This window comes from Abramis brama (genome assembly GCF_963993115.1).
Source record: "Abramis brama genome assembly, chromosome: 20".
Classification (NCBI taxonomy): Eukaryota; Metazoa; Chordata; class Actinopteri; order Cypriniformes; family Leuciscidae; genus Abramis; species Abramis brama.
Window position 1 is genome coordinate 16039215 of NC_139982.1, and position 26349 is coordinate 16065563.

Consider the following 26349-nt stretch of genomic DNA (forward strand, 5'->3'; position numbering starts at 1 on the left):
CAGGTCATGTAGACACTCTCTCCTCCTGTGTCTTGTGTTTGCGATACAGACATCCATTCTTCATTCAGACAGTTGCCTTGGAGCAATCTGAGGTTAAATGCCTCGCTTGATGGCACAATTTTTGATATGTCAGCACCAAGACCCTCAGCAGTTCTTTGCTTTTCATGTTGGTGGCCCAGATCTTCAACCATCATGCTATTACCACACAATACAACATTAGTGATGCAATTGCAAAAACACATACACATAAGCTATTTCACAATTTTCAGTGAGACAATGCCTCACTTTGGATCAAAAACTTCAAACCGCAACTATTAAATAATACATCGCTATAAATGATTCAAATGGTAGTACTTTGCTGCAGTTTTAGTCCTTTAGATTTCCCAATAGCTGAAACTGTTTATAAAAAGACACAATTCTGATGTTTCTGAGGACGCAAAACCACGAAACTGCTCTGCCACATAATGTAATCACAGCCAATCAGAAGATATTTGATGTTTAATGAACAGTTAAGAGTGGCAGGATTTTAAACCAATGAGATTTCATTATGGGCGGGGCTTCCCCGTGTTGCTCTACTGAAATGAAAAAGAAAATAAATAAGAAACAAAATTGCATACAATATAATAGTACTTGTTTTCAGAGAATTTATCCTGAATATTTGTGTATAGCCTATTGTCTTGTTCCATTTACTAACATTTCAATTGTTACAGCCTGTTAACTGTCAGTGTCCCAGTAGCGACTGACTTGGTGCGCTTTTTGCCTTTTTCCCTATCACATATTTTAATAACCATCATAAATTAGGTATCATTCGAAAGATTAAACACTCAAAATTCATCCTGGTAAAATGCTTTGTATTTTTTTGTTATATCAACTTTGGAACACAACTTAGGCATATCAACAATATCACAGTACTATTTTATGCTGTTCTTTTCAATAATCAATTTATTTTCATCAGTCATCAAGCTCTGTAAACACTGGTCACAGGCACGAAAATGTAGGCTACCTTTCATTTCACCAAGCTGATTGCTAACTAAAAAAAACCATAGTCATCATGTTTTCAGGCCATTTCATTTTTGATTTTGGCCTGACATAAAGCGGTGATATCTGTGGGTAGGTTGTTTAGCCTTCCCATATGTGCCATAATTTTCTTCATTCAGGCCGATTTGCGAACGCACATAAAAACAAGAGGCGGGATTTATCGCACGAACCAGTCAAACCGATATCCAATCATAACGCAAAGGAGGCATTACTTCCTGTCACGTGACTTTCCCCCATTCGTTCTCAATTACGAATTACGAACGTAATTGAATTTTGTATAACTTGTAAAAAAAAAAAAAAAGTCGAAAATTGCTTAACTTATTTTGATGAGTTAAAGTAAGGTAAAAACATGTTGTCAGAACTTATTGATCATATCATTTTTTTTACAATGAGTAAACAAACTAGGGACCAACCTGAGGCATGTATTCTGAAGCAAAAAGGGGGGTGACAGTTAACATGTTCAACAAAACAAAATTAAATTCATTAATTTAATTCTAATTGTATTTTTATTTCTGTAATAATAATCAAATCATGTTTTTCATTGTCACACCAGGTCTCTGTTTGTGTTTTTTGCCGCTCCTTTGTTGGCTGTTAAGTTGATTTCATCGTTATGTTCAGGTGTGTGTATAGCCTATGTGTGTGTGTGTGTGTGTGCGAGTATTTGCGTTGTGTTGGACTGCTCGTGGATTATTAAAAGACTAATTATTAGGCTAAAAGTTATTCTTCATTTTCCTCGTCGTGTGTTCGACATTAGGCAACCTGTTATTCTAACAGATTTTTTTTTTTTTTTTTTTTTTGCAGCATAGCTTGTTTATATTCACCAATAAATTATGCACTAGCCAAACAATAATGTCACAACAGAATAAAGTAATCATAAATATTGCATGTGTTTGCTGCAGCTGCATGCATTTTTTGCATGTGTTTGTGAGAGGACTGGGGAAATACAGTGTATGTATGTTTGCTGGTGCTGTGTGTGTGTGTGTGTGAGAGAGAGAGATCTTCTCTCAGGGCGCAGTGGATATCCTGACATCCTGCTGTTATCTCTATTCCCCCTCTCTCACTCTCATTCACGCGCTGAATGGGCTCGCGACCGGGTTCCTGACCGCCGTTGCCACAGCGACCGTGTCAGACACATGCTACTTTCTCAATAATTACTCAACAAGGGAGAGGAGGTGAGTGGAGGGCTGGAGAAAGGAGGGAAAAAAGGCAGAGGAGAGGATGAGAAGGAAGGCATTGCGGGCCTTGAACCATTTGCACAGAATGGATGATTAAAAGAGAGATATGAATGGAAAGAAGAGAGATGATGGGAGGAGAGGAAATGGAAATGGCCATGTGCGTGTCTTGATCTATTAATGTGTGTATGTATCATGTTGAATCATATCATATTACACACATTGCGGACAGGCGTAGTAGCATTTTCTTATTTTTTTTTATTTTTTTTATTTTTTTATAAATCTAATCAGAGATGTTTATGATCTTATGTCTAGATCGTTATGGACCAAGCCTGCAAAGTTAAAAATAAATATTTAAATATTTGACGCTTAGTTAGCCCTTTCAAACCCAGATTAGGGAATTTGGATGGTAAATCTGGATGGTAATCTGATTGGATGGCCAATTTGTTTGCTTCTTGTACATATTTACATGCATTCCCAATAATGCATATTAGCAGATGTTTTGGACAGGACGTTCATTTCAACGAGTCTGATTATGCCAAAATTAATATGAAGCAAAATGCCATTTATAGATTTGAACAGGAAACACACTGTCAGAATTAAAACATGAGGTGGATGTGCAAACATGTCAAAAATACAACTCCATAAATTGTCAGAAATTAAAAGGAAGTTGTCTTAACTTGATGTTGTATGTGCTGAAAGAGAAAACGGCATAAAACAGCTGTAAACCGAAATAAAAAAAAAACAGCATCAATATGTCAAAAATCAATATCATATGTCAAATTAAGTATAATAAAGCTGAAATCAGAGACTGTAAAAATAAATTAAAGGGTGTTACTTTGACATAAGATGGACTCAAAAATGATTTAAGCACAAAACAATGTAAAAAAATACATGAAGTGTTGCAGTGACAATATCAAGGAGATTTAAAGATGGTGGATATATTTGGAACTTTTTGATATTATAAATATGAACTAAAATAGGAAGAACTTTGATGTTGGTTTGACAAAGTGTTGCCTGAAAGTTTAAAATAGTTTTGAAAGCATGAAGTCAGGCGTTTTTTAACAGTAGGCATATAGTCAGCATTAAGGGTATGATAGACGGACGGATGGATGGATGGATGTTGGATGGATAGATATAGATATAGACAGATAGATAGATAGATAGATAGATAGATAGATAGATAGATAGATAGATAGATAGATAGATAGATAGATAGATAGGTGGATAAATGTTCATATAAATAAAATTTGATTAAATTAAATTACATTTTATTTGTATAGTGCTTTTCACAATACATTCAAAGCAGCTTTACAGAAAATACTTGTTTCATTGGTACAATAAACAATATAGAATATTTGCTGATAAATTAGATAAACCAGTGGAAGTGTGAAAAGTACAGAGCCCCTAAAAGGACACGGTGAAGAAAAAAATAGATGGGATGAAATTTTTGTTTTTGGCGATTTTTTGCGTTCCTCCGAGAAACTTTGCGTTCTCTTGCAAAGAACACAAAAGTTCTGCAAGCAAACGCAAATTTTCTCGGGGGAACGCTAAACATTTGCAAGAGAACGCAAAAGCATTGCCAAAGAAGTTTTTTCCACCACCATGTCCCCTAATGGGCTCTGTATAAAAGTGTTTATTTTCTATATTATTGTATTGTAGTAGTGTATGTTCAATAATCTCTGTGTCTCTCTCTGTGTGTGTGTGTGTGTGTGTGTGTGTGTGTGTGTGTGTGTGTGTGTGTGTGTGTGTGTGTGTGTGTGTGTGTGTGTGTGTGTGTGTGTGTTTGTGTGTGTGTTTGTGTGTGTGTGTGTGTGTGTTTGTGTGTAAGTAAGTATGTGATCTGAGCTTTTTGGTGAGCACCAAGGTCAAAGCAGTGAGGTGCATAAATGCATTGTGGGATGCTGAGAGATTGTGTTCCCGCTGAGTAGAGATAAATCATGTCAGTTCCACACACACTCTTAAAAGCACCAGGAGCACATGTGCCGCCCGCCACACCGTCATTCCTTCCTGTAGTTGCTCTTCGTCTTCCTCCACTGTGTGTGTGTGTGTGTGTGTGTGTGTGTGTGTTTCACAGCTGCAGGTGCCTCAGTAATCAGTTAACTGCCATGCACACACACACACACACACACACACACACACACGTGCAGAGAGACACAAAAACAGACACAGATTAGGCTGCAGGTACCGTTTATACGACTTACATAAAAGTATCCTTCTCTCCTCACCATTAGCACAGTGTGTGTCATTTGATCACGCATTAGACACACACATGCATACTAACTCAAGGATGCCCTGCAGGTGTATTGTGTGTGTGTGTGTGTGTGTGTGTGTGTGTGTGTGTGTGTGTGTGTGTGTGTGTGTGTGTGTGTGTGTGTGTGTGTGTGTGTGCCCAGAATCAGTTGGAAATGGAGGCTTATAGATGTGCCAGGTTTTAAACACTTCCTTGTCTTTCTGAGAGAGAGAATCTTATGAGAATACTGACTTACATCGTTTTTACATCTTCATTTATTTTGCATAAGTAAATCTGCATTATTTAGAGTGAGCATGATTTTTTCATGTGTGATTCTATTGTTTAGTAACCAACCAAAATTAAGTCTATGTTGTCCTTTTTTATTAAAATTATTACTGTGATTTAAAGGAGATATTTATATACACAGGCAATATATTGGATGTGTCTTTTGCATTGGTAACTAGAAATGATTGTTAAACAAACAAGCAAACTATATTTCATTCTGCATTAGGTAATTTATGATATATAGAGTATTAATAACATAAATTTAATATTTTTTAATTATACAGTTATATTTTTATTAAATGATATATGTTTAATTATTTAAATTAATATTTAATTAAATTAGGTATTTCTTAAAATTCTTGAAAAAGTGACTTTTTTATATAATAATTATAGTTATGTAATATCATTTATATATAATTTATGATCTTATATCCTTAATGCGTGTATATATATAACATATTTAACATAAATTATATATTAAATATTTTTAATTAAATTATATGTATGTTTAATTATTTAAATGATTGTTATATTTAAATTTATTACATTTAAATAAATTATAATTATAATAATAAAATTAAGTTCAAGGTTCTCTAGTGTTGGTTAATGTCACATGACATGCAGGTAAACAAATAAAATATATAAGTACATAAAAATGTAATTTTATTTTATTTTTATTTTTTAATTGATTGTATTTTAAAACTATTCATTTTAATTTTAAATGTTAATAATTTAATTACTTCACGAACTCCAGTCTGGGAAACACTGAAGTAATCTAATAGCCTAATGCACTTCATGCAATATATACACGATTTCCTATTCAAGTCAATTTGATTAACAAGTTAGCTCAAAAAAGTAATCTAAAAGTAATCCAAAAGTAGTCCGATTATATTACCGTAATGTAGGCTAATAGATTACGTTAACTCGATTTTTTTATCATGTAATTTGGAATCAGTACTGATTACAATTTCTAAGTAATCTACCCAGCACTGATTATGATTATTTTGTGTGTAATATGTTTTTGAACCAAACAAACACTATAGTAACTAAAAGAAATCAAACAGGCAAAACCTCTATTTTTGCTGGATTATAGAAGCTAGTACAGACAACATTTACATATAGCATTCCTATCCACACACACACACACACACTCCCTCGGTGTGGCATGACCCCCGTCAGTAGGAGGTCCGTCACCCTTGGCTGTGGCTCTGCCTCCGGGGCGGGTCAGTGGAGCAGGTGCTGCTGCTGCTGCGAGTCTCTAAGCGCCGCCTTCACTCACTCCACTGCGGCTTCACTCGGCGCTGGAGACCGCTGCCTGCCGCCGGAGACACGACATGGATTTACTTCAGCACTAAAAACGTGGGAAATACGCTTTTCTTCCGTGTTAAGGTGAGTTCTCGCACGCGGGGCCGTGATAAAGAAGCTTCGGCTGAAGTGAGCTCTGCTTTTGGGTGCGTTTGTTACGGACTCCATCGCGTGCCGGATAGCTCCGTGATGTGGGGCGCTTTGTTTTCATTCATAGTCGTGCGTGGTCCATCCTGCAAGTGTACAATTAGCTTTATTCTTGTCATTTTTATTCAGTTAGTTTGCAGTGGTTCTGTTTGAGCCCGGGATTTCGATCTTCCAATTAGAGAGATTGATTTTATTGGCTTTTTTTATTAAAAAAATGATATGCTTGATGTGACCTTTGGCTTTCTGTTAAGACTCATTAATATTCAAAACTGTTTAACAGTCTTCTCTGAGTGAAATGTTGGATTTTGAGGCTGTGCGTAAGTGCTTAGGGAGTCGTGGTGAGTTATATGACCTTCTGCTTTTCTATCACCTCAAGGTTAATTCTCCATCCATCTCGGGCATCTCTTCGGGATCTTGTGCAAATGAGTTTAATAACCACTAAATGGATTTGTCCAGGGAGAAAAAAGAAATGCTTAATGGATCAGCCTGATCTCATAAAGCACAGAGAGAACTCACTAAAACATTTTAATGTCATTTTTTGACTGATTTTAGTACAGAATAGGTCAATATGTATTGGATAGACTGATTAATCTGCTATTTTTGGCCAGTTCTGGCCACAGACAGTCTATGAATAATAAGCATTTTATGAATTTTGTGTAAAAATAAGTATTTCAGAAAGAAATTGTGTACATCTGATAATGGCATTTTATTGGCCATCCAACTTTGCAAATATCATTATAGTCCAATTAAAAACCTATACTGTTAAACCAGTAACTGTTGGTTTGGTCACATCCTGTGTGTTTCACACATATAGATGTGAAGTTTTTGAAGTCTCTTGTTTCCTCTTCTGGCTTTTCGTGCGGTCAAATAAATGTCAGTGTACCGTGGAAAGTCTTATTTACCCAGCAACCTGTCTATATATACCTATGTGTTTACAGACAGAATGTGAGCTGCATTAACCAGTCTCACTGAAAGATTATTTTTAAATAACTAACGGCTGAGGTTTTATTTGATTAGGTGCAAAGCTGAAATACGACTTGTAGTTTGCGTTAAACTGGAAAGACTGGATGAGTTGGGTGTTATGAGAAGGAGTTGTTAAATGAGAAGTTACAGTAATTACACGCTCACAAACCACACATTAAGGCTTCATTAAGTCAGTAACAATTGCAATTGAAGATCAAATAGAAAAAACTTGTAATGTCAATGCTTGAAAATATGCTAATGCTTTAAAAGCACTATGTAAGTATAATATTACAGTAAGTACAAGATAGTAGTAGTGGTACGATACTACACTAATAGTTAGATTTTTAGTTTATCGTGGTAGAGGATCGAGGTGTGTGTGTGTGTGTGTGGGGTGGTGTTGGGTGGGGTGGGGTGGGGGTGGGTTGCTGTAGCAGACGTGCTATAAAGAAAGAAACTCCTCATTGACCATCTGACTCCACTAGACTCATATTTACTCATTAACCCGCTTGAAAACAGATATTTTTATGTTCTTGAATGCTGGTTTGACTTGGAGTGTTGTAGGATGGGTAAACAAACAGGTGTAAAATATGTGCATTTAAAATTATATTATATTATATTATATTATATTATATTATATTATATTATATTATATTAATTATATATTTAGCAATCACCTGTATCCAAGGAACATAAGCAATTTTTCATTATTTTCTATTGGACAATTTTTCGAAAAATATTTTGTTTTTATTTAAAAAAATGCTAAATATTCAAATTTAAAGTATATATTTTTTGTTATTTAATGTACTATGACTTAAAATCTACACTTTATTGTGAGATGCAAAGCTATACGTCAACTTCAGCAGCTTGGTTTTGTGTTTCAGTATTATGTTTTTGATAATCTCTGGTTTTACGATTGATTAACAGGGTGTTGTGGATGGATTATAAAATGAAAAACCTTGTGCCAAGTGTGTGTGTATGTGTGTAGTCAGCAGGGTTAAACCCTCAGAGACGGACTGTATCGGGATTAGCTCAGATTTCTGCTGCTCCTTTAACTGATGTTGGTCAGCTGCTATATGTATTTACACACACACACACACACACACACACACACACACACACACACACACACACACACTCACACAAACGCACACACATGCACACGTCGTGTGTTTGCACTACAGTGGTCCTCGTTTTGGACATGTCTATTGGGCTGAAGTGACAGGAGAATGTTAATACTATTAAAAAATAATGTTGGCATCTTAAAACTTAAGAAAAAACCTACCCGAATCATTAAATGAAGATTACCTCATCATTTTCTCACCTTTTAGCCATCCCAGGCGTATATGACTTTCTTCTTTCCGCCAAACATAATCAGAGTTATATTAAAAAAATATCCTGGCTCTTCCAAGCTTTATAATAGGAGTGAATATAACTGAGGTTTTGAAGCCTATAAAAGTGCATCCATCCATCATAAAAGTAATCCATACTGCTCCAGGGCCCTAATAAAGGCCTTCTGAAGTGAAGTGATGCGTTTTTGTAAAAGAAAAGAAAAAATCCAGTTTTTGGGTGAACTAACCCTTTAAAAGAGTTGGAACAGAAAATGTATATGTGGCCTTAAAAGAACCACATGAAATAAGATGCCATGACACAGATAAGAGGGGGAGAGACAGTGGTCAAAAGCCTGACTTAATGACCAAAAACATGTGCCTCTAGTTGTCCAAGAAAGGAAAATGACAAGACATGAAAATACGAGAGGGACACCATCTTTTTTTTATCCTATATTTGACCCCAGAAACCCTATATATTCAAAATGATCAATCAGCACTGCGTACATAGTGACAGTGGACATATTCCCAAAGCATAAACACTTACCCAGCATACTTTGATGTCTGTCAGCAGTTTTAGGGGCTTACAGATGCCAAGCATCCCTTCAGATGGGACAGCGTGGGTTGTAACAAAAGCTTTCACTTTCCTGCTGCCCAATCACACACAAAGCTGTGGGTCCAACTGCTAAGAGTATTTACTGTAAGCTCCAGTAAGTGTCAACTTAAAGCTTGACATTATAACTTCTTCATTCTGTTGAGCGTAATTTTTTAAAAGTCACAAACGTCTGAGCTCATTGTTTGAAGCTGTTTTGGATCTCTTGGAAATTAATGCATTAACCATGAAACTCTTTTGGCAATGCAAACCCTTGTTTGTCATATCTGTGAGGGGTCTATTCTAAATATCTTAGACATTAACTTCTGAACCATTGATGAACAAAACTAGGTGCCTATGTATTTCTTTGAATAAAAGGTGTATTTTGTGCATTTGAGAGAACTAGAGTTCTGTACTGTAGCATTTATAGTTATGTGGTAACTTTGAGGTACAGTACCTTTTATGTTTGATGTGGTTCTGTGTGTAGAGAAGTCAAGTAAAACCTCATTTGCTTTTCCTTTTAAAAAAAAAGGCGAAAGTGCACTACAGACTGTAATGCTTCATTTATGTTCATAACCCTTTCAAAATGACTAACAAGAAAGTACGCATGTAATCGGCAATTACCAGAACAGGAGGCTGAGGATATGGGTCAAGTGCTAAGGTTATACCACAAGAGCCTTGATTATAAAGACCTGCAAATGCTACAACAGTTGTGTGTATATATAGCCATGCTCAGGTGTCTAAAGATGAATCATCTTGTGTCCTCAAATGAGTCAACAAATTGCTGTGCCGATGGATAGGAACATAATGAGAATAAAGGAATGTTCAGTATGCTAGTAGGAAGTCTGTGGTTTTGTTTGTTGTACATATATTTAAAATATCTTGGGTGTGAGCTTAAGAAGTTTAAGGAGAAACCTGAAAAGGTGTGTCTCAGGTTTCTAGGTTCAGTGTTTTATTAGGAAAACATCTCAAATGTGCAGTGGGGAAGGTATTCCATGACCAAGGTTTGGAAACACTGAGCTAGGAGAGTAGAAGTAGCTTATCCATGGGGTGTCTGCTGTGTTAAATAATTGACATTTGACAATACTTCCAGGGGCCAACAAAACCTAAGGCCACACTGCCCGAGACTACCAAAATTAGCTTAACATCGGGGCCCTCAGTGAATACAGTGCAAGCTGACCACTAGGGCCTGTGGGCCCCTTGGTGCATACAGAGACAAAGGCCCCTCAGAGAGTCTGACCTGAACACCAGGTCCCCAAGTAGAGTGCAAGCTTAACTCCAGGTCACCTCCGTAGACATGTGCCCAGGGACCTCCTGTGATAGTCATTCTGCCCAGCCAGAAATGGCATCTTCAATTTGATTGACTTTAGGGACCTAGAAAGAGGCGTAACATGATAGAATCCCCATAAATAACATAAAGTAACATGTTTGTCAACTCCAGTCCTCTGGACCCATATCCCAGAATGTTTTTGTGTCCCCCTAATTAACAGGTCAACAAGCTGATGAGTTAAATCAGGTGTTTTAATTAGTGAGACATCTAAAACATTTTGGTAGGTGGTGTCCCCAGGACTGGAGTTGACAAACCCTGGAGTATTGTTTGTTGGCTAAGTTGGCAAAAAAGGCCCCCTTGTACTTGTAAAGGAACCTAAAGCTTGGGAGAGCTTGTTGTCTAGAACAACTTCAAAGGATTTTTGTTTTTGCACCTAGAGGGGACGACACTGAGACCGTCACCAGAGATAAAGATCGAGACCGTCACCAGAGATAAAGATCATGACCGTGGGAAAGCTCTTGTCTGGGACGAAGAGTATCCTAGTCTTGAATTCAAAGTCAATATTAGTGTGGTTTATTAGACCACATATTATAATCAGACCAAATTATAAGACCAAAATGGGGATGAGAGATGAACTGTCAAGTGTGGTCAGAGAATCCACATGACTGGATGCTAGTACAGAGTGATCTGGCCTAAATGGAGAAGTTTAAGGGACTAATTACCAAACCTTGAGGGGCACCAGTGGTTTGGGAGCGCGGATAAGGTAGTGAGCCTTTCAAAGCACTGTAACTTGGGAAGCCCTGTTATCCCAAGAAAATACAGTCCTAAATGTGCTAAATCAGCTTTGAGATCTACAGGTTCTGGATAAGTGTAAATTACTGCAGCCAGATCCAGGAAAATCAATACAAAGTTAATCAAGGACATTCAAGGCTAGTGTAAGGGCTTCAGTGATGGCAAGTAGAGTTGTTTCGGGACTTACACCTAAGTGTAAGGTCTTCAACCTTTAAGCCCTTTGTGATCAGTAGCTTTGTGATCAACATTCTCTCTAGTTATCAATCTCTATTGAAGTCTAAACCAATTAGTGAATTTCTCTCTGGAAGTATCAGTACCGTCTTAATCCTCATCCATCTTTAATGTTGTCAGTGAAACGTGCACATACACTCACACACATGGGTTAATGAGCAGAAGGCAGGTGTGTGTGAGGTGCTTTATCTAGTCTTAATGAATGCCGAGGGTAGCAGATCTCTGTAGTCGCTCATGCATCAATGCTTGTCTGTCATCATTATGGACATGCATGTGTGTGAGTGTGTTCATTTGTGCCCAACAAAGCACTTTGACACATCATCCATCACCCAGTCTTTTATTCCTGCTGTTTCTCCCATTGAATTTACATGAGCCGGTCATGTCGACAAGGGCTGGGTCAATTTGCATTGGCTCTACTGTTTAATGAACAAGCTTATTAGAGAGCCAGTGGGGAGCAGAAGACTGTGGGACTGTTTTTGCTGACTCTACCACAGCTAAAGCCTCTGGGAAAAACAGCACAGCAGGATTTCATCTTTGAGAGAGAGAGATCTTCACATAACAAGCCTTGGGTGCTTTTAGAGAGCCATTTTAAAGGTTTGGCCATTCATTCTCGGCCAGCTAGAGATCTGATGAGTTTAGTCAGTATCTGTGTTTGTATATGTGACTCAAAGGTGTGAGGTTAATAAGCCACAGGCCTACAGTAAATCCTGCTTGATCAGGGATTATAACACTTATGTGGTAGTTTGAGGTGTAGGCGTGTCTCTGTGTGAATAGATGTGCAATGGTGTGGAATATTTTGTTAAACATGCCAGTAGACTAATTAACTCCTTTCATAAGGTTGTAGGTCATGCTAAAAACTGCAATGAAGCAGCAATGTTTTGTGTTGTCAGAGCAAAAATATAGTTTAGTGAGAGATTGAAATGCTTATCTCTATGGGTTCAGCTAAAAGAATGTGGTGGAAAGGTAATCTATATAGTGGTCGACCGATATATCGCCAAGGCCGATATATCGGTCGATATTTGGCATTTTTGAAATATCGGCATCGGCCGATAAGTTTTTCTGATTGGCCGATGTGTTGAAAGCGGGACTTTTATTTTGACGGCGCTCCGGACTTTTATTTTGACGGGCGGCGCTGAGAACACCAGCGCCAGAAGAGAACGGCTGCTCCTCAGATCAAACAGCGCTCACATTCTCCATCTTCATTAATTTACGATCTCTGTCAGTCATATCTAATACTTTGTTAGACAGAACTGGTAAACAAAGTAAGTAAATGGTAACTTATGTGAAGTAAGTTAAGTAAAGCGTTTGCTTTTATATTATTTGTAACAGAAAAGGCAAACAATCAGGCTAAAATACTTTCTCAATTGCCGTCAACATTCAGCAAATGCGCATCTACGTCATTTAAACAAATCTCTGAATATCTAATAAACATTTAATTTCACAAACCTTGCAGATTTAATTGAATCCAGCTGTGTGATATCTTGTGAAGTGTTACTGTCTGCAAGTGACGGTCGGTCTGTGCGAAGTGAGTGAATGCGAACAGAAGATCAGCTTCACAGGAGACGCGATCAAAAAACTTAAAATCCTTAATTTTAAAATATGCTGATACCAGTTGCCAACTGTGTCATATTCATATCGTTTTCACTGTGCTGTATGTAAAACTAGCGTTACCTTGTCTTTATTTGAAAAAATATGATTACCAGCACGAAATTACCAGATTACTGAGAGCCCTGTTACAGTGTTTAGGCTTCCTTCTTTTTATTCACATATTCATATATTTCTAAACAATTGCTTTGTGAAAAATACTGTAATAGGATTGCAAATTTAAGAAGTTGCCATCTAAAGTATTAAAATCATGTTTATTTTAAAAATTTGTTATTTTTATTTGTTTATTAAATATTGATTAAAATAAATATATATAAAAATATCGGCTTTATATCGGCCATCGGCCACCCTGCTCTCCAAGATATCGGCATCGGCCATCAAAAAAACAATATCGGTCGACCACTAAATCTATATGAAAGTGGAATCATACCATACATGCTATAGATACTTTGATGTGCTGAAAACAAATAGAAGATCATGAAAAAAACAACAAGATGACTTATGTTGTTTTTGTCCTTTCGTACTTTTATTGAATGTTGTTTTCGGGGCTTAACATTTCTACAGTAATTCATATTTACTTAATTGTAGAACAGCAGTTTGGACATTTTTACAGAATATCTCCTTTTGTGTTCCACTTTGTAGCGCGTTTATTTATGTGGTTGCAATGTGAGTATTTGCAGCGCGTTTCTGTATTTGGTTGCATTGTGAGTATTTGCAGCGGGTTTCTGTATTTGGTTGCGTTGTGAGTATTTGTTGTGTGTTTCTGTATTTGGTTGCATTGTGAGTATTTGCAGCGTGTTTCTCTATTTGGTTGCATTGTGAGTATTTGCAGCGTGTTTCTGTATTTGGTTGCATTGTGAGTATTTGCAGCGTGTTTCTCTATTTGGTTGCATTGTGAGTATTTGCAGCGCGTTTATTTATGTGGTTGCAATGTGAGTATTTGCAGTGTGTTTCTCTATTTGGTTGCGTTGTGAGTATTTGCAGTGTGTTTCTGTATTTGGTTGCATTGTGAATATTTGCAGCGGGTTTCTGTATTTGGTTGCATTGTGAGTATTTGCAGCACTTGTTGTCAAACTGATTAAAGTGTTTTCTTAAATTGCTGGTGTTTTTTCTATTTGCATGTGTTTTCTTCAGTTTCAGCGTGTTGAGCTCTCTTGGCCATCGTATTTAAGGCATCCTAGGGGAAATAAATGTTATCTCGCTCCCACTCCTTGAAATTACTGCTTATAAATCACTCTCTGCTCGGCTGTGTTGGGTGGGCTGTGTGTGTGTCGTAAAATACCTGTGGCTTTTCTCATTTCCACAGCGACCAGAGACTCTCTGTTATCTCTGACTGACACTATCCAGGAGGGAAAGTGCGAGCAGCAGAGAAGAGAGGAAGGGGGTGGGGAACGCATGTGAGTTCAGTAGCAGAATGATTGAGAATGTTTGTCAAGAGAAGGAGAATGAGGGAGATAAAGAGAAGAGGTCTGTTTGTAGCACGCAAATGAGTGGACGAGAGACAGCTGTGTTTCAAGAGCACATGATATGATGATTTGATTGATAAAGCCCCTAGCAGGATTGGAGAGCGACTGAAATGGCGGTTCTCTTTATGGGGAGAACAGTGTCTCAGTTATAATGCTTGATTATTATCCTATATGAGGATTATAGCTAACCTTTTTATGAAGCCTCTTTGCATAATGTATATAAAGATACATTAGATGGATAGATTCTTAATTAATTTAACCATATCTGTTTTGTTTTGGGATTTGTTTATTTTTTTACTTTTTTTTATTTTGCCTTTTTTTTAATTAAATTTTTTTGTTCACTACGAAAGCTCTAAGAGGCCATACATTTTGCTTATTTTTTTTTAAACTTGATTTTTCTTTTTTCTTTTCAGTAAAAAAACAACAACAAAAAAACAGTAGTAGGCCATACATTTTTTTTTTTTTTTTTTTTTAGTTCACTTTGAGTTCACTGTTTTGTTTTCAAATTATGTTACATTGTGTTTGAATTATAGTGCTATTTTGTTGTTTTTGTTTGGTCACTATGAAAACTGTTAAAGGGCCATATGTTGTTGTTTTGTTTTACAGATAGATAGATAGATAGATAGATAGATAGATAGATAGATTCTATTTGTGAGTATTTGAATACTTTTTTATTTTATTTTTTATTTCACTGCGAAAGCAGAAAGAGGCCATACTTTTTTTTTTACTTGATTTTGTTTTGTTTTGTTGACAGACAGACAGACAGGTAGATAGACAGGTAGATAGACAGACAGACAGACAGACAGACGGTTGGATGGATGGATGGGTAGATAGATTGGTAGATGGATGGATGGATGGATGGATGGATGGATGGATGGATGGATGGATAGATAGATAGATCGATAGATATTCTTAATCAATTAAACCATTTACAAGTTTTTTTATTTATTTTTTTACTTGATTTTGTTTTGTTTTTGAATTATGTGTCACATTGGGCCTGAATTACAGTGTTATTTAAGATCAACTACAGGACATACTATGTTCCGTTACGCTGCGTGTTTGGATGCGCACGGCTCCATTAAGTCGTAATGAAGTTGTGGCTGATGGCAGAGGATGCTGTTGCCAGCTCTTCTAACTGCTCTAAGTTCATTATTAATTGTTTTGCTCGGTTCAGCAGAAGGGCAAGGGGTGAGGCACAGTTTATCACGATAAAGCACGCTTTTGTTTGTTTCTGGTAGTGAGGGATAGCTGGAGGTGTGAGAGAGAGATACACAAAGGAAGGAAGCTGTAAAACCCTCACACTTTAGAGTTGGAACTTAACACGTAAAATTCACTTTCAAATGGGTTTGATTCAGTCCAAAAATGTAGTCAGATTGATTCAGTCATATTAAATAATGTTTTTTGACACTCGTTAATGTAAATGTAGCAAATGCCGGGTTAGCTAACACATTGTTTTATTACAGTGCACCTAATGCAAGTATTCTCTATTCTCCCCTTCATGTATAAAAAAAAATAAATAAAAAAAAGCCCACACACACGTTTCTCTTGTTTTTGTCAAACGTACATTTCTGAAATAGCTTGTACTTTCCTTGCCAATTTTGGTACTTTGTTTTCCAGCACTTCTAATGTTACTGTCACTTTAGAATGAGTCAGGATTGCACTTTGGATAAAATTTGGATAAATCTGCTAAATGAATAACGATAAAATGTAAAACCATTTTCATGCTGGTGGTTTGACCTTGTCATAGTTGAATTCTTCAGGGGTTTTTTTAGGCTGCATTTGGATCAGTTCCAAACCACTTCATGTATCAGGTGCTAAATCATCTCAGGCAACGCATGCAAATTTATATCACTATCAGTTTGTGTAATTCATTGTTATTGAACTATTGAAATGTATTTTTATTTAAACAGAACCTGTTACACACACACACACACATATACACACACACGCACGCACATTCGCTCAAATGTGGTTCCACTTGCTTTGAGGGGAAATAAAACTAGAGTGATCGATTTGACTGGGTTCGGGCTTAACGCCAACCTCTTCTTTTCCTCTATGAATATTCATTCTGAATCTGTTTGTCTCTGTCCTTCTCTCCCTGCAGGTATGAGCCATGAGCCGAAGTCCCCAGCTTTAGGAATGATCTCGGCGGCACCATGCACCATGGCCACTGTAAGCCCCCTCACTCCGTCCCCCATCGGCGGGAGCCCGGCGTCCCAGTCTGGATTCGCTGCCGCCCTCCGCAAGCTCGCCAAACAGGCCGAAGAGCCACGAGGTGAGTGTGTCCTTTCCTCTCCTCTTTACCCATCAGTCCTCAAGCTCTTCTCTTTATCATCTCACACATGATGTCTGGGTGAAAAGGCAATATGTTGCTGTAGTCACTCAGCAGAGCTTAACTAGAACGTTTCTGTTACAGGCTGTTTCTACCAAGTAGGTCTTTTAAAATCATAAGCAGTTTTTGTATTATTTAGAGATTAATCTTGGCAGATATTTGATGGGTTTTTTATGTTAATTAATACATTTTATTTTATTTTCCTGATTGGCTTTGATTTTGCTTTCATTTATTTTTGCTTTGCAATTTGTTTTGCTTTTTTGTTTTGTTTCTGTTTTGTTTTTTATATTGTTTTGTTTGTCTGATTTGTTTTGTGACTGCGTTTTCATTTTAGTTGTTTCTGTTTTTTTGTACTTTGTTTTGTTTGTCTGATTTGTTTTGTAATTTTGTTTTCTTTTGTTTCTGATTTGTTTTGTATTTTATTTTGTTTGCCTGATTTGTTTTGTAACTTTGTTTTCATTTGTTTTGTTTGTTTTGCTTTTCATTTTGCTTTGTTTTGTGTTTTGTGATTTATTTATTTTTTTTGTTATTTTTTTTTGTTGTTGTTGTTTTGTTTTAACAACAAAACATTAGCCACCACTTACATTGTCACTTATATATTATGCATTGTTGTGTAATTACCATTAGCATAGTTGCAGTAAGTCGTTTAATGCAGAATGTAAACAAGCACACCGCCATATGTATGCGTGTAATATGGACATCCATTCTTTGCTCAGCGTGTGTATGAGTGTGGGTGGTGCTTTCTGTCAACAAATTGTGAATAGATTTGAATAATATTTGCATATGGGTTTGCAGCATTTCAGATGGCTGGCACAACATTCAGCTGCCCATCTGTCTGTGTAATTGTTGTAGTCAACGCCAAAAAACCCTGAACACGCACACTCACACAAAAACTCTGATAATGCTCATTACATACAATATCCAGTTCTCAGACAATGTTTTCTACTGTTGTCTTGGCGTGGCATGTAAGATCCACAAAATTGTTGCTGTCAATTTTTTCAACTTACATTAAACAAACAAAAAACATGGGTTGAAACTGAAAGTAGCTATTCAATTGCATTATGTTGTCAAGAAAAACAAGCGGCCTAAATGATCTAACACTGTCTAAAGCTTTCTCATGGTCTGGCCATGTGTTTATCGACATGATCCATTGTGAGTGATCATGATATTCTTCTCTCTAAAGCTTCGGGACGGAGAGAAAGGGATTATATTGATTGGTTAAGAGCTTGTACGCCAGTAATTTCTATAGACCTTCTCTAAGTGTTTTTTTACTGCTGTCTCTGTGAGTTTATCACACTGTGCATACTGCTCTGCCTTCGCTTACCACTTTATGCATTCATACACTCTTTGACTAGGGTAATTCAATGACAGTCAATGCTCTGTCTCAGATTGCTAAGCCTGTTTGGAAAAGCTGTCTTTTGTTTAAGGCTTTGGTGGCTTTGGGGCTTTTGGTTTGTGTGTGTGTGTGTGTGTGTGTGTGTGCTTCTCCGAATGCACACATGCTTTTGTGAATGTGTCCTTGTTGATGCTTGTAGTAGTACATAACTGACACCCCCCCCCACACACACACACACCAACCCAAATACACATGTATTTTCTCAACTTTCTTTCTCACTTTCTTTGTTCCCTCAAGAGTTTGACTGCTAGCTGTTGTGTTGTGAGTGGTTTTTGCCCATTGCTAGCTACCCTAGTGAAAAAGAAGTACAATTTAGCATACCTTTAAAAAATGATATAATTTATAACAATATACTTAAGTGCAAAATGTGAATTGAATGTGTTGTTGCATGTTATGTATAATAAAATAAAAATGTATCATAGTTTAAATTTCTTTTAAATGCAATTAGTTTTTGCAATTAGTGCTTTTTGACCCATTTAAGTGGAATCGAAGTACATCTGAATGTGACATTTCTTAATTACCTCTATTGAAATTTGGTTAAAGGCGTCTGTTGAATGTTTTGACAAGAATTTACGGTAAACTAAAATGTAATTTTTATTGAAACTGTGCCATGTACTTAAATATATTTGTAATTCCCCATTTGTAGTGATGAAGTTGCAGTTTAGTAAATTTTAAAATATATTAACTTTAAATGTAATCTTGAATAAAAGTTAATTATAATCATGTACTTTACACACTCAAAAAATTTAGCCTTTTTTTAAGATTTACGCAATTTGATAAATAGTAAAATTCCATCAAATTAAATTGAATAATCCTTACGTAGTTTAATTGAATAATTCAACAATCCTTAATCAATTATTCAATTAAAATACTTAAGGATTTTTAAATTCAATTTTATTATTAATTTAATTGCGTAACTCTTAAAGGCTTAATTTTTTATGTGATTTAGTATTACATCGAAATAAGTGTACTTCTAAATTACTAAAACAATTATTTAAAATTCAAACTTTTTAAGTGTGCTTAAAGTAAGTGTGTAAAGAAACAGTCATGAAATTGTACTTTAAGTACACTTAAGTGGTCTTTTATTTCATCAATATTATATTTTCTGCTTGGAAAATTTCTTGAAAAATGTGCACATACAATACAATTAAGTTACTTTTTTTTTTTTTAACAAGTCACTAGTCACTTTCAATGTAAGTTTTGGCTATTTTTCACCCGTTTTATTGTTTACAAAGCAAAAAATGTAGATTTGTACTACAAGAAGTCCACAATATGAGTCAATATCATATATATCCGTAGTATACAGTGTAGGACGAGTTTATTTCTCTTCTGAAAAACCCTAACCAGAAGTTTTTGCAATAGTAATAGCGGCACTTCCCTTTGTATAAACCATTTAGTATTAGTTGTCAGTGATTTCTAGGTAGAAATCTAGCAGGTATGTAAAAGAGTAAAGCAAAATTGAACACAAAAGGAGTAAAGAAGTACAAAACCCGGAGTATTGACTTCTTATCAGCTCTCTGGCAGACACAAGTGCTCCGAGGAGGGCTGACCTACTTTACTCTTTGTGTTGGGTGTCTTATATAGATAGTGCTTTTAGCGGCAATAGGTTTTTTCTATGCTTGTGTGGTTTTCAAGCCTTGTGTAGGTTTCTGTCTTAATGAGGAAAAGTCATTTCTCACTTACACTCGCTGCAATCGAAACCACAAGAAGTGCATATTATGGAAGGGATCATGTACAGTTAGCCGTTCATTATTGCAAGGGTGATCAGATCTTGTATATCGCTGTACATTATCCTGCTTATTACACTGCTATAGTTGCCATTGCTAAATACATGGATGTGAACTAATGATTTGAGCTTAAATTATTTAATAATCTACCACCTCACTTTTAAAATCCCAATTCAACCAGAATTACGATGCAGGAAGTAATCTACCTAGCAACTAGAACACTGTTACAATATTAAAAGATACATTTTTAATCTGCAATGAAAAAACGTTATGATCAATAAGTTATGACAACATATTTTTACATTGCTTTAACTCATCACAATAAGTTAAGCAATTTTCAACTTGTTTTTATAAGTTATACAAGATTCAACTTTTGTTTTTTAAGTCAGTTTAATGTAATTTAAGTTGAAATGACTTAAACATCCAAGTTGATTGTACTTAAAAAATTTAAGGCAGCAATTTTTTTTTTTTTTTTTTTTTTTTACAGTGATCAAGCTCACATATTTATGTCTTCCTCTCTCCTCCAGGTCTTTGATTGTGTCTTGTTCTTTCAAGTGACATTTTTGTTTTATTGCTTCTAGTCATCTAAAGTTCATATCATAAAATAAATACCAAAGTCCTCCAGGGCTGTTTTTGCTTCAGTTGATAGCTAATAATTTTGATTCATATGTTAGTAGCAATTAATTATATAATTTGATTTGGTATAGAGAGACTGTAGAATGACATGAGAGATATTAAAGTAAAGACTAAATACTATTTAGTCTACGTTATACACACATATTTGATTGTTCAGTGCTGATATTGACCAATTAGAATTAAACCCTATATTCCAGAGCGCTGTGCATTGAATATTCTTAGACATTTATTCATTTAGCAGCTTCTTTTATCAAATGTGACTTAGAAACGTTATTGTTAATGTAAAGTTTTATACATTTTGTTATGAGACACAAAGAATGTCTTTGTTTTAGATTTTGGAGTGTCTTAGACAACGCAGATATGTATGTGTGCATGCTTAACACACACACACACACTCATTTTGCCTTTGATCACAGTAAAGCGCTGTATTACCGTGGTGGGGGTTTGGAGGAATGAGTGCGTGTTCATGTGTGTTTACCGCAGGGAGATGGCAGTGTTTGTTTCTTTATCTCTTTAAACTGGCATCTGATCTGACAGCCCAACGGGGCTTTGATAGCGGCGGGGTTGGCAGTCAGGGAAGTGATGATGTATGTTCACTTCATCTGACAAGTTGTTAGTTCTGTCTGGCATCCACACACGTACAAATACATCCCCCTTTCTTTGCCTCTTCTACTAGCCTAGATAGTCTGTTGTTGGCTCTGATGTTATTATACGTCCCGCTCAGATTGAAGAACGTCGCTCTTCTTTGTCAGAAACTTACGTTTGTAAGTCAGAAAATTTAGCACATGTACTTCAGGCTCGTTGAGCTGTGGAAGATTCAGGATTGTTGAATCTAATTTATGAATCAAATTTTTTTTATTTTATTAAATGAATTATATGTGATAATGTATCAATATAAAGTGTGGTCATGAGTATGTATGTATGTATATATATATATCAATATAAAGTGTGGTCATGAGTATGTATGTATGTATGTATGTATGTATATATATATATCAATATAAAGTGTGGTCATGAGTATGTATGTATGTATATATATATATATATATATATATATATATATATATATATATATATATATATATATATATACACACACACATACATACATACATGATACATGCATACAGTACAGGTCAAAAGTTTGGAAACATTACGTTTTTTTATATTTTTGAAAGAAGTCTCTAATGCTTATCAAGGCTGTGTTTATTTGATCAAAAATACAAAAAGTATTGTGAAATATTATTACAACTTAAAATAATAGTTTTCTATTTGAATATACTTTAAAAAATAATTTATTCCTGTGATGCAAAGCTGAATTTTCAGGATCATTACTCCAGTCTTCAGTGTCACATGTGACATCTGGTCTATCACATGATCCTTTAGAAATCATTCTAATATTCTGATGTATTATGAGTGTTGGAAACAGTTCTGCTGCCTAATATATTTGATGAATAAAAGGTTAAAAAGAACTGCATTTATTCAAAATAAAAAAATATTTTCTAAAAATATAAATCTTCTTTACTATCACTTTTTATCAATTTAACACATCCTTGCTGAATAAAAGTATTGATTTATTTCAAAAAAAGAAAGAAACATTTACTGTTAACAATTACTGACCCCAAATTCCTGACCAGTAGTGTATATTGTTGTTACAAAAGATTTCTATTTTTAAAACATTTGCTTCTTTTTTTTTTTTTTTACTTTTTATTCATGAAAGTATCCTAAAAAAGTATCACAGGTTATGAAAAAATATTAAGCAGCAGAACTGTTTCCAACTTTGATAATGAATCATCATATTAGAATGATTTCTAAAGGATCATAGACTGGAGTAATGATCCTGAAAATTCAGCTTTGCATCACAGAAATGAATTATAATTTAAAGTATAATAAATTGAAAACCATTTTTTTTTATTGTAATAATATATCACAATATTACTTTTTTTTTTTCTGTATTTTTGATCAAATAAATGCAGGCTTGATGAGCAGAAGAAACTTCTTTCAAAAACATTAAAAATAGTAATGTTTCCAAACTTTTGACCTGTACTGTGTATATATATGTATATGTATGTATAGCAATATATATATAGTAGTCAACATTTGAAATGGATAAAAAAAAGTTATACTTATCCTAATACAAGAACGGGTATTGTTCAAGATTCATGTATAACTTTGATGAAAGGTTTTGCTCCACTTCAAATGTTGACTACTGTAAATATATATGCGATTAGCCACTTAACATTTTCACCGGCCACAATTTTGATACCGTTGGGAAAAACTGCCACATAGATCATTTTAATATTATCTCATAATTTGGCAGCGGGTATATTAGGCTGCTGTCACTTTAAGATGCAAGGATCACATGCGTTTATATACACGTTTTTCTATATCAACTGTTTACGTTCACTTAAAACATAACTGACTGTGTTTACGTGAATACTCACCAAGACCCGCATTTTGACATTATTTTGTGTGTATTTGACTGTTTAAGATCAATAAGCAGCGAAAACAAACTCAAGTTAGTATTTGGACACTGGGACTACTGGGTGTGAGCACAAAATCTGTGGGAATTAGTCAAATTATGCACAATACATGCAATCCCACGCCGAAATTCAAGCCCTGTAACACCAACAATATTCAGCTGGAGCAAATGCAACTAATGTGAGTGAGGGGAGGCGGGTTTGTGTGTGTGTGAGAGAGAGAGAGAGCGCAGCTGCTATCGTGTATCTATTCTGCGGGAAATTGGTATTGGAAGCGTTTCAGATTTTTCAGTATTGATGTGTATCGAAAAATCTATGTTTTTGACAACACTACATTGCACTTAGTTTATCATTTCAGATGCCTTCTTAAAAGACTACAATTGAAAACTAAAATTATCCAAAATTCAACTCTTCAAATTCATCTGTCTTCTCTTTTTTAGGTTCTATTAGTAGCGAGTCATCACATGTTTCCTCCCCGGTGACCAATCACATTTCTCCGGTCAGTACGCCTAAGCGGGTTGCCATGGGTACCAGCCTGGTCCCGCCTACAGGCACCCCGCCTGTGGTCACCATCGCCCCAACTAAATCAGTCAATGGATTTTGGAGGTCTGAAGCACGTCAGGTATGGAGATGATAGAAATTCAAATTTTAGTCCATGTCTGTGAGCTCTGTGTTCCTCTATATATGCTAGTGTGTTCGTAAAAGTTGACAAAACAAACAATCAGAAAACAGAAAAGTATACAGTTAAAGGGATAGTTCGGCCAAAAATGATATTAAACCCATGATTTACTCACCCTCAAGTCGTTCGAGATGCATATGTCAATCATTTTTCAGACAAACACATTTTCAGTTATTTTAGAAAATGTCTTAGATCTTTCAGTGGTTATAATGTGAAGCAATGGGGTCCACCTCCTTCAAGTCCCAAAAATGTGCATGCATCCTTCACAAAAATAATCCATCCGGCTCCAGGGGGATAAACGACGGTCTTCTGAGGGTAATCCGTGCGGTTTTGTCATAAAAATATACATATTTAAAACTTTATAAATGAAAATAGCTGGCTTCCGGCAACGGTCGACGCACGTTCACGGGATGGATGCCGGCGTATGACGTAGGATGTAGCGTAGGAAGCGTTGTGACGTAGCGTTGAAAATGATTGACATATGCATCTCGAACGGCTTGAGAGTAAATCATGGGTTTAATATCATTTTTGGCCGAACTATCCCTTTAATGTGCATTATTTGTTTTTCATTGTTACATGAGTTTTGTTGGGAAGTGGAAAAGAGTGGAAAAGGCAGTCATGCTTATTTAAATCTTCCGAGATGTTCAGGTGTCCTAAAATCTTAGAATTTAAGTTTTGTGCTTTATTCATGTTTTTATTTCCTTTCAAATGAACTATTATCTGACGTGAGCACAAAAGAGTTGTAACTAGTCCGCCATGTGTGAGGTCATTCATTTGGTTGCGAAAATTAAAACCGTGTGTTTATGAAGCGACTTTTCTTTCCCTTTTCCTTCATCTTTGCCAATCAATACAAAGCGAAACATCCCTCCAGACCTCTTCATCCTCAGGGCTGATATTATGTGTGTGTGGTCAGGAGGGCTTGACCGCAGGTCCCGCTCTGAAGAGGGATCGAGGTCCTGATGGGGTCGCAGGGTTTAAATTGGGCTGGATTAGTGCAAATGGGTTGATCTGTGGGTGTCCGGCATGTCCTTAGTTTCGGTGACTCTCAGGCGCGACCGCAAGATCATGCCAGAATGTGTGTGTGTGTGTGGATTTGGATGGATGGTTTGTTCAGCTCTCGTTCTGTGTGGCTTTGAGTTTATTTAGCACTCCAGTCAGGGGACGTCAGGAGAGACAATAGGCACTTTCCCCTGATCAAACTACCCTCTCTCTGTTTACACAAAGAGTCTTCTGTAGCTCTGCCTAGAGAGAGAGAGAGAGAGAGAGAGAGAGAGAGAGAGAGAGAGATGCTTTGGATACCCAGTCAGCTTTAAGCCATGCTTGTCTCTCTTCTTTATGCCTGTCTGGACCACACACACACGCTTGCTGTTTCATCTATAGACTCTATATTTGGAACCTATTTGAAACTGAATTGAGTCAGATTTACTAAACAGGGCAAATTAGTGTGAGAGCTCAATCCCAAAAAAGATTTTTACGGGAGTGGAAAGTTCTTCGTGTGATCTACTGGCGACGCGAAAGAACACAGACGCAGCTGGATTATTACAATAAATACAATAAATTACATGCTTTTTTTGGACGGTAAATAATGGCGCAAACACCAGTAAATTAACTAGCGCAAACCTTAGTAAATCACCTTGCATGATTCATTTAACCCTCCGGTGCTCTTCACGTGTCGGTCAAAAATGACCAGATTTTTTTTTTGTCAATGAAATGAATGTATTTTATTTTAGTTTGATAATGTTTTTTATTTTTATTTCACTTTTTGAGCATAGACCTGAAAATTAAATTTCCAACTTAAACTGTGGTAAATCTTGAATGCTTTAGAGCACAGACTTCAGTTTGATCTCTTTTCAAAGACGACACTTGACAGATTATTGCTGAAGTGAAAAAAGTTTTAAAAAGTAAATGTGTATTGTTATGAAAAATGCACAAAAATGCTATTTTAAATTTTTATATGAAATAGATATTTTCAAAATCACATTTTACTCTAAAACTGCAAGAAAATCAAAGCCATAAATCTAAACAAGTTGTGTTCCAAATTTGAGCTTGATGGCTCAAAAAATGAGCTTTCAGTAAGATTTCGTTTGGCTGCAGTACCAAAAGTTTTCACTAGATGAAATTCGCCTCCCATTAATTTCCAATGTGGTCATTTCTGACCGCGAAGAGCACTAAATAGTGTGACTATTTTTACAGAACCATTCCACCTTTTCGAATCCCGTCCATGATTTTATTACATTTTTTTTATTCACATAGCAAGTGCCAAAACCTTTACCAAGTTTCGTACCATTCCAATGAAGTAAAAAATTCAACAACAACAACAACAAAAAAGTACATTTTTGGGTCAAAAATGACTGACAGTTAGAGTGAAGAAGAGATTGTTTCATTCTTGCCTTTATAATCAGAATGTTCCATTCAGGATAAACTTGATATTATAGGATGCACCACGCTAGAGCCTTTATGTAAACATATAGCATGCAGCATTCGACCAATCAGTGACACTGACTCCACAAATATGTAAATAAGGACGTTAACCCAGAGTGTATTCATGTATCCTTATGAATACCCAGGATTAATTGTTAACCCTGGGTAATTATGAGCAGTGTGAAACGTGAAGCAAGATAACCCAGGATTGCTTTTGCCCTGGGTTTAGAATAACCCAGGGTTGAATATATTTA

At 35.9% G+C, this 26349-nt stretch overlaps 1 protein-coding gene across 2 annotated transcripts in view; it reads left to right on the forward strand.

The window, feature by feature from the left end:
• Nucleotides 1-5980: 5980 nt before the first annotated feature.
• Nucleotides 5981-26349, forward strand: part of gse1a (Gse1 coiled-coil protein a) — a 39446-nt gene continuing 19077 nt past the window's right edge. Inside the window, exons 1-4 of one of the 2 annotated variants that reach the window (XM_084095689.1) lie at nucleotides 5981-6117; nucleotides 13601-14355; nucleotides 16529-16699; nucleotides 23436-23617. In XM_084095689.1, the coding sequence (XP_083951815.1) occupies nucleotides 16531-16699; nucleotides 23436-23617 (351 nt within the window). In that variant the 5' untranslated portion in view covers nucleotides 5981-6117; nucleotides 13601-14355; nucleotides 16529-16530. The remainder of the gene's footprint in view (nucleotides 6118-13600; nucleotides 14356-16528; nucleotides 16700-23435; nucleotides 23618-26349) is intronic. The other variant, XM_084095688.1, reaches the window with a different exon arrangement.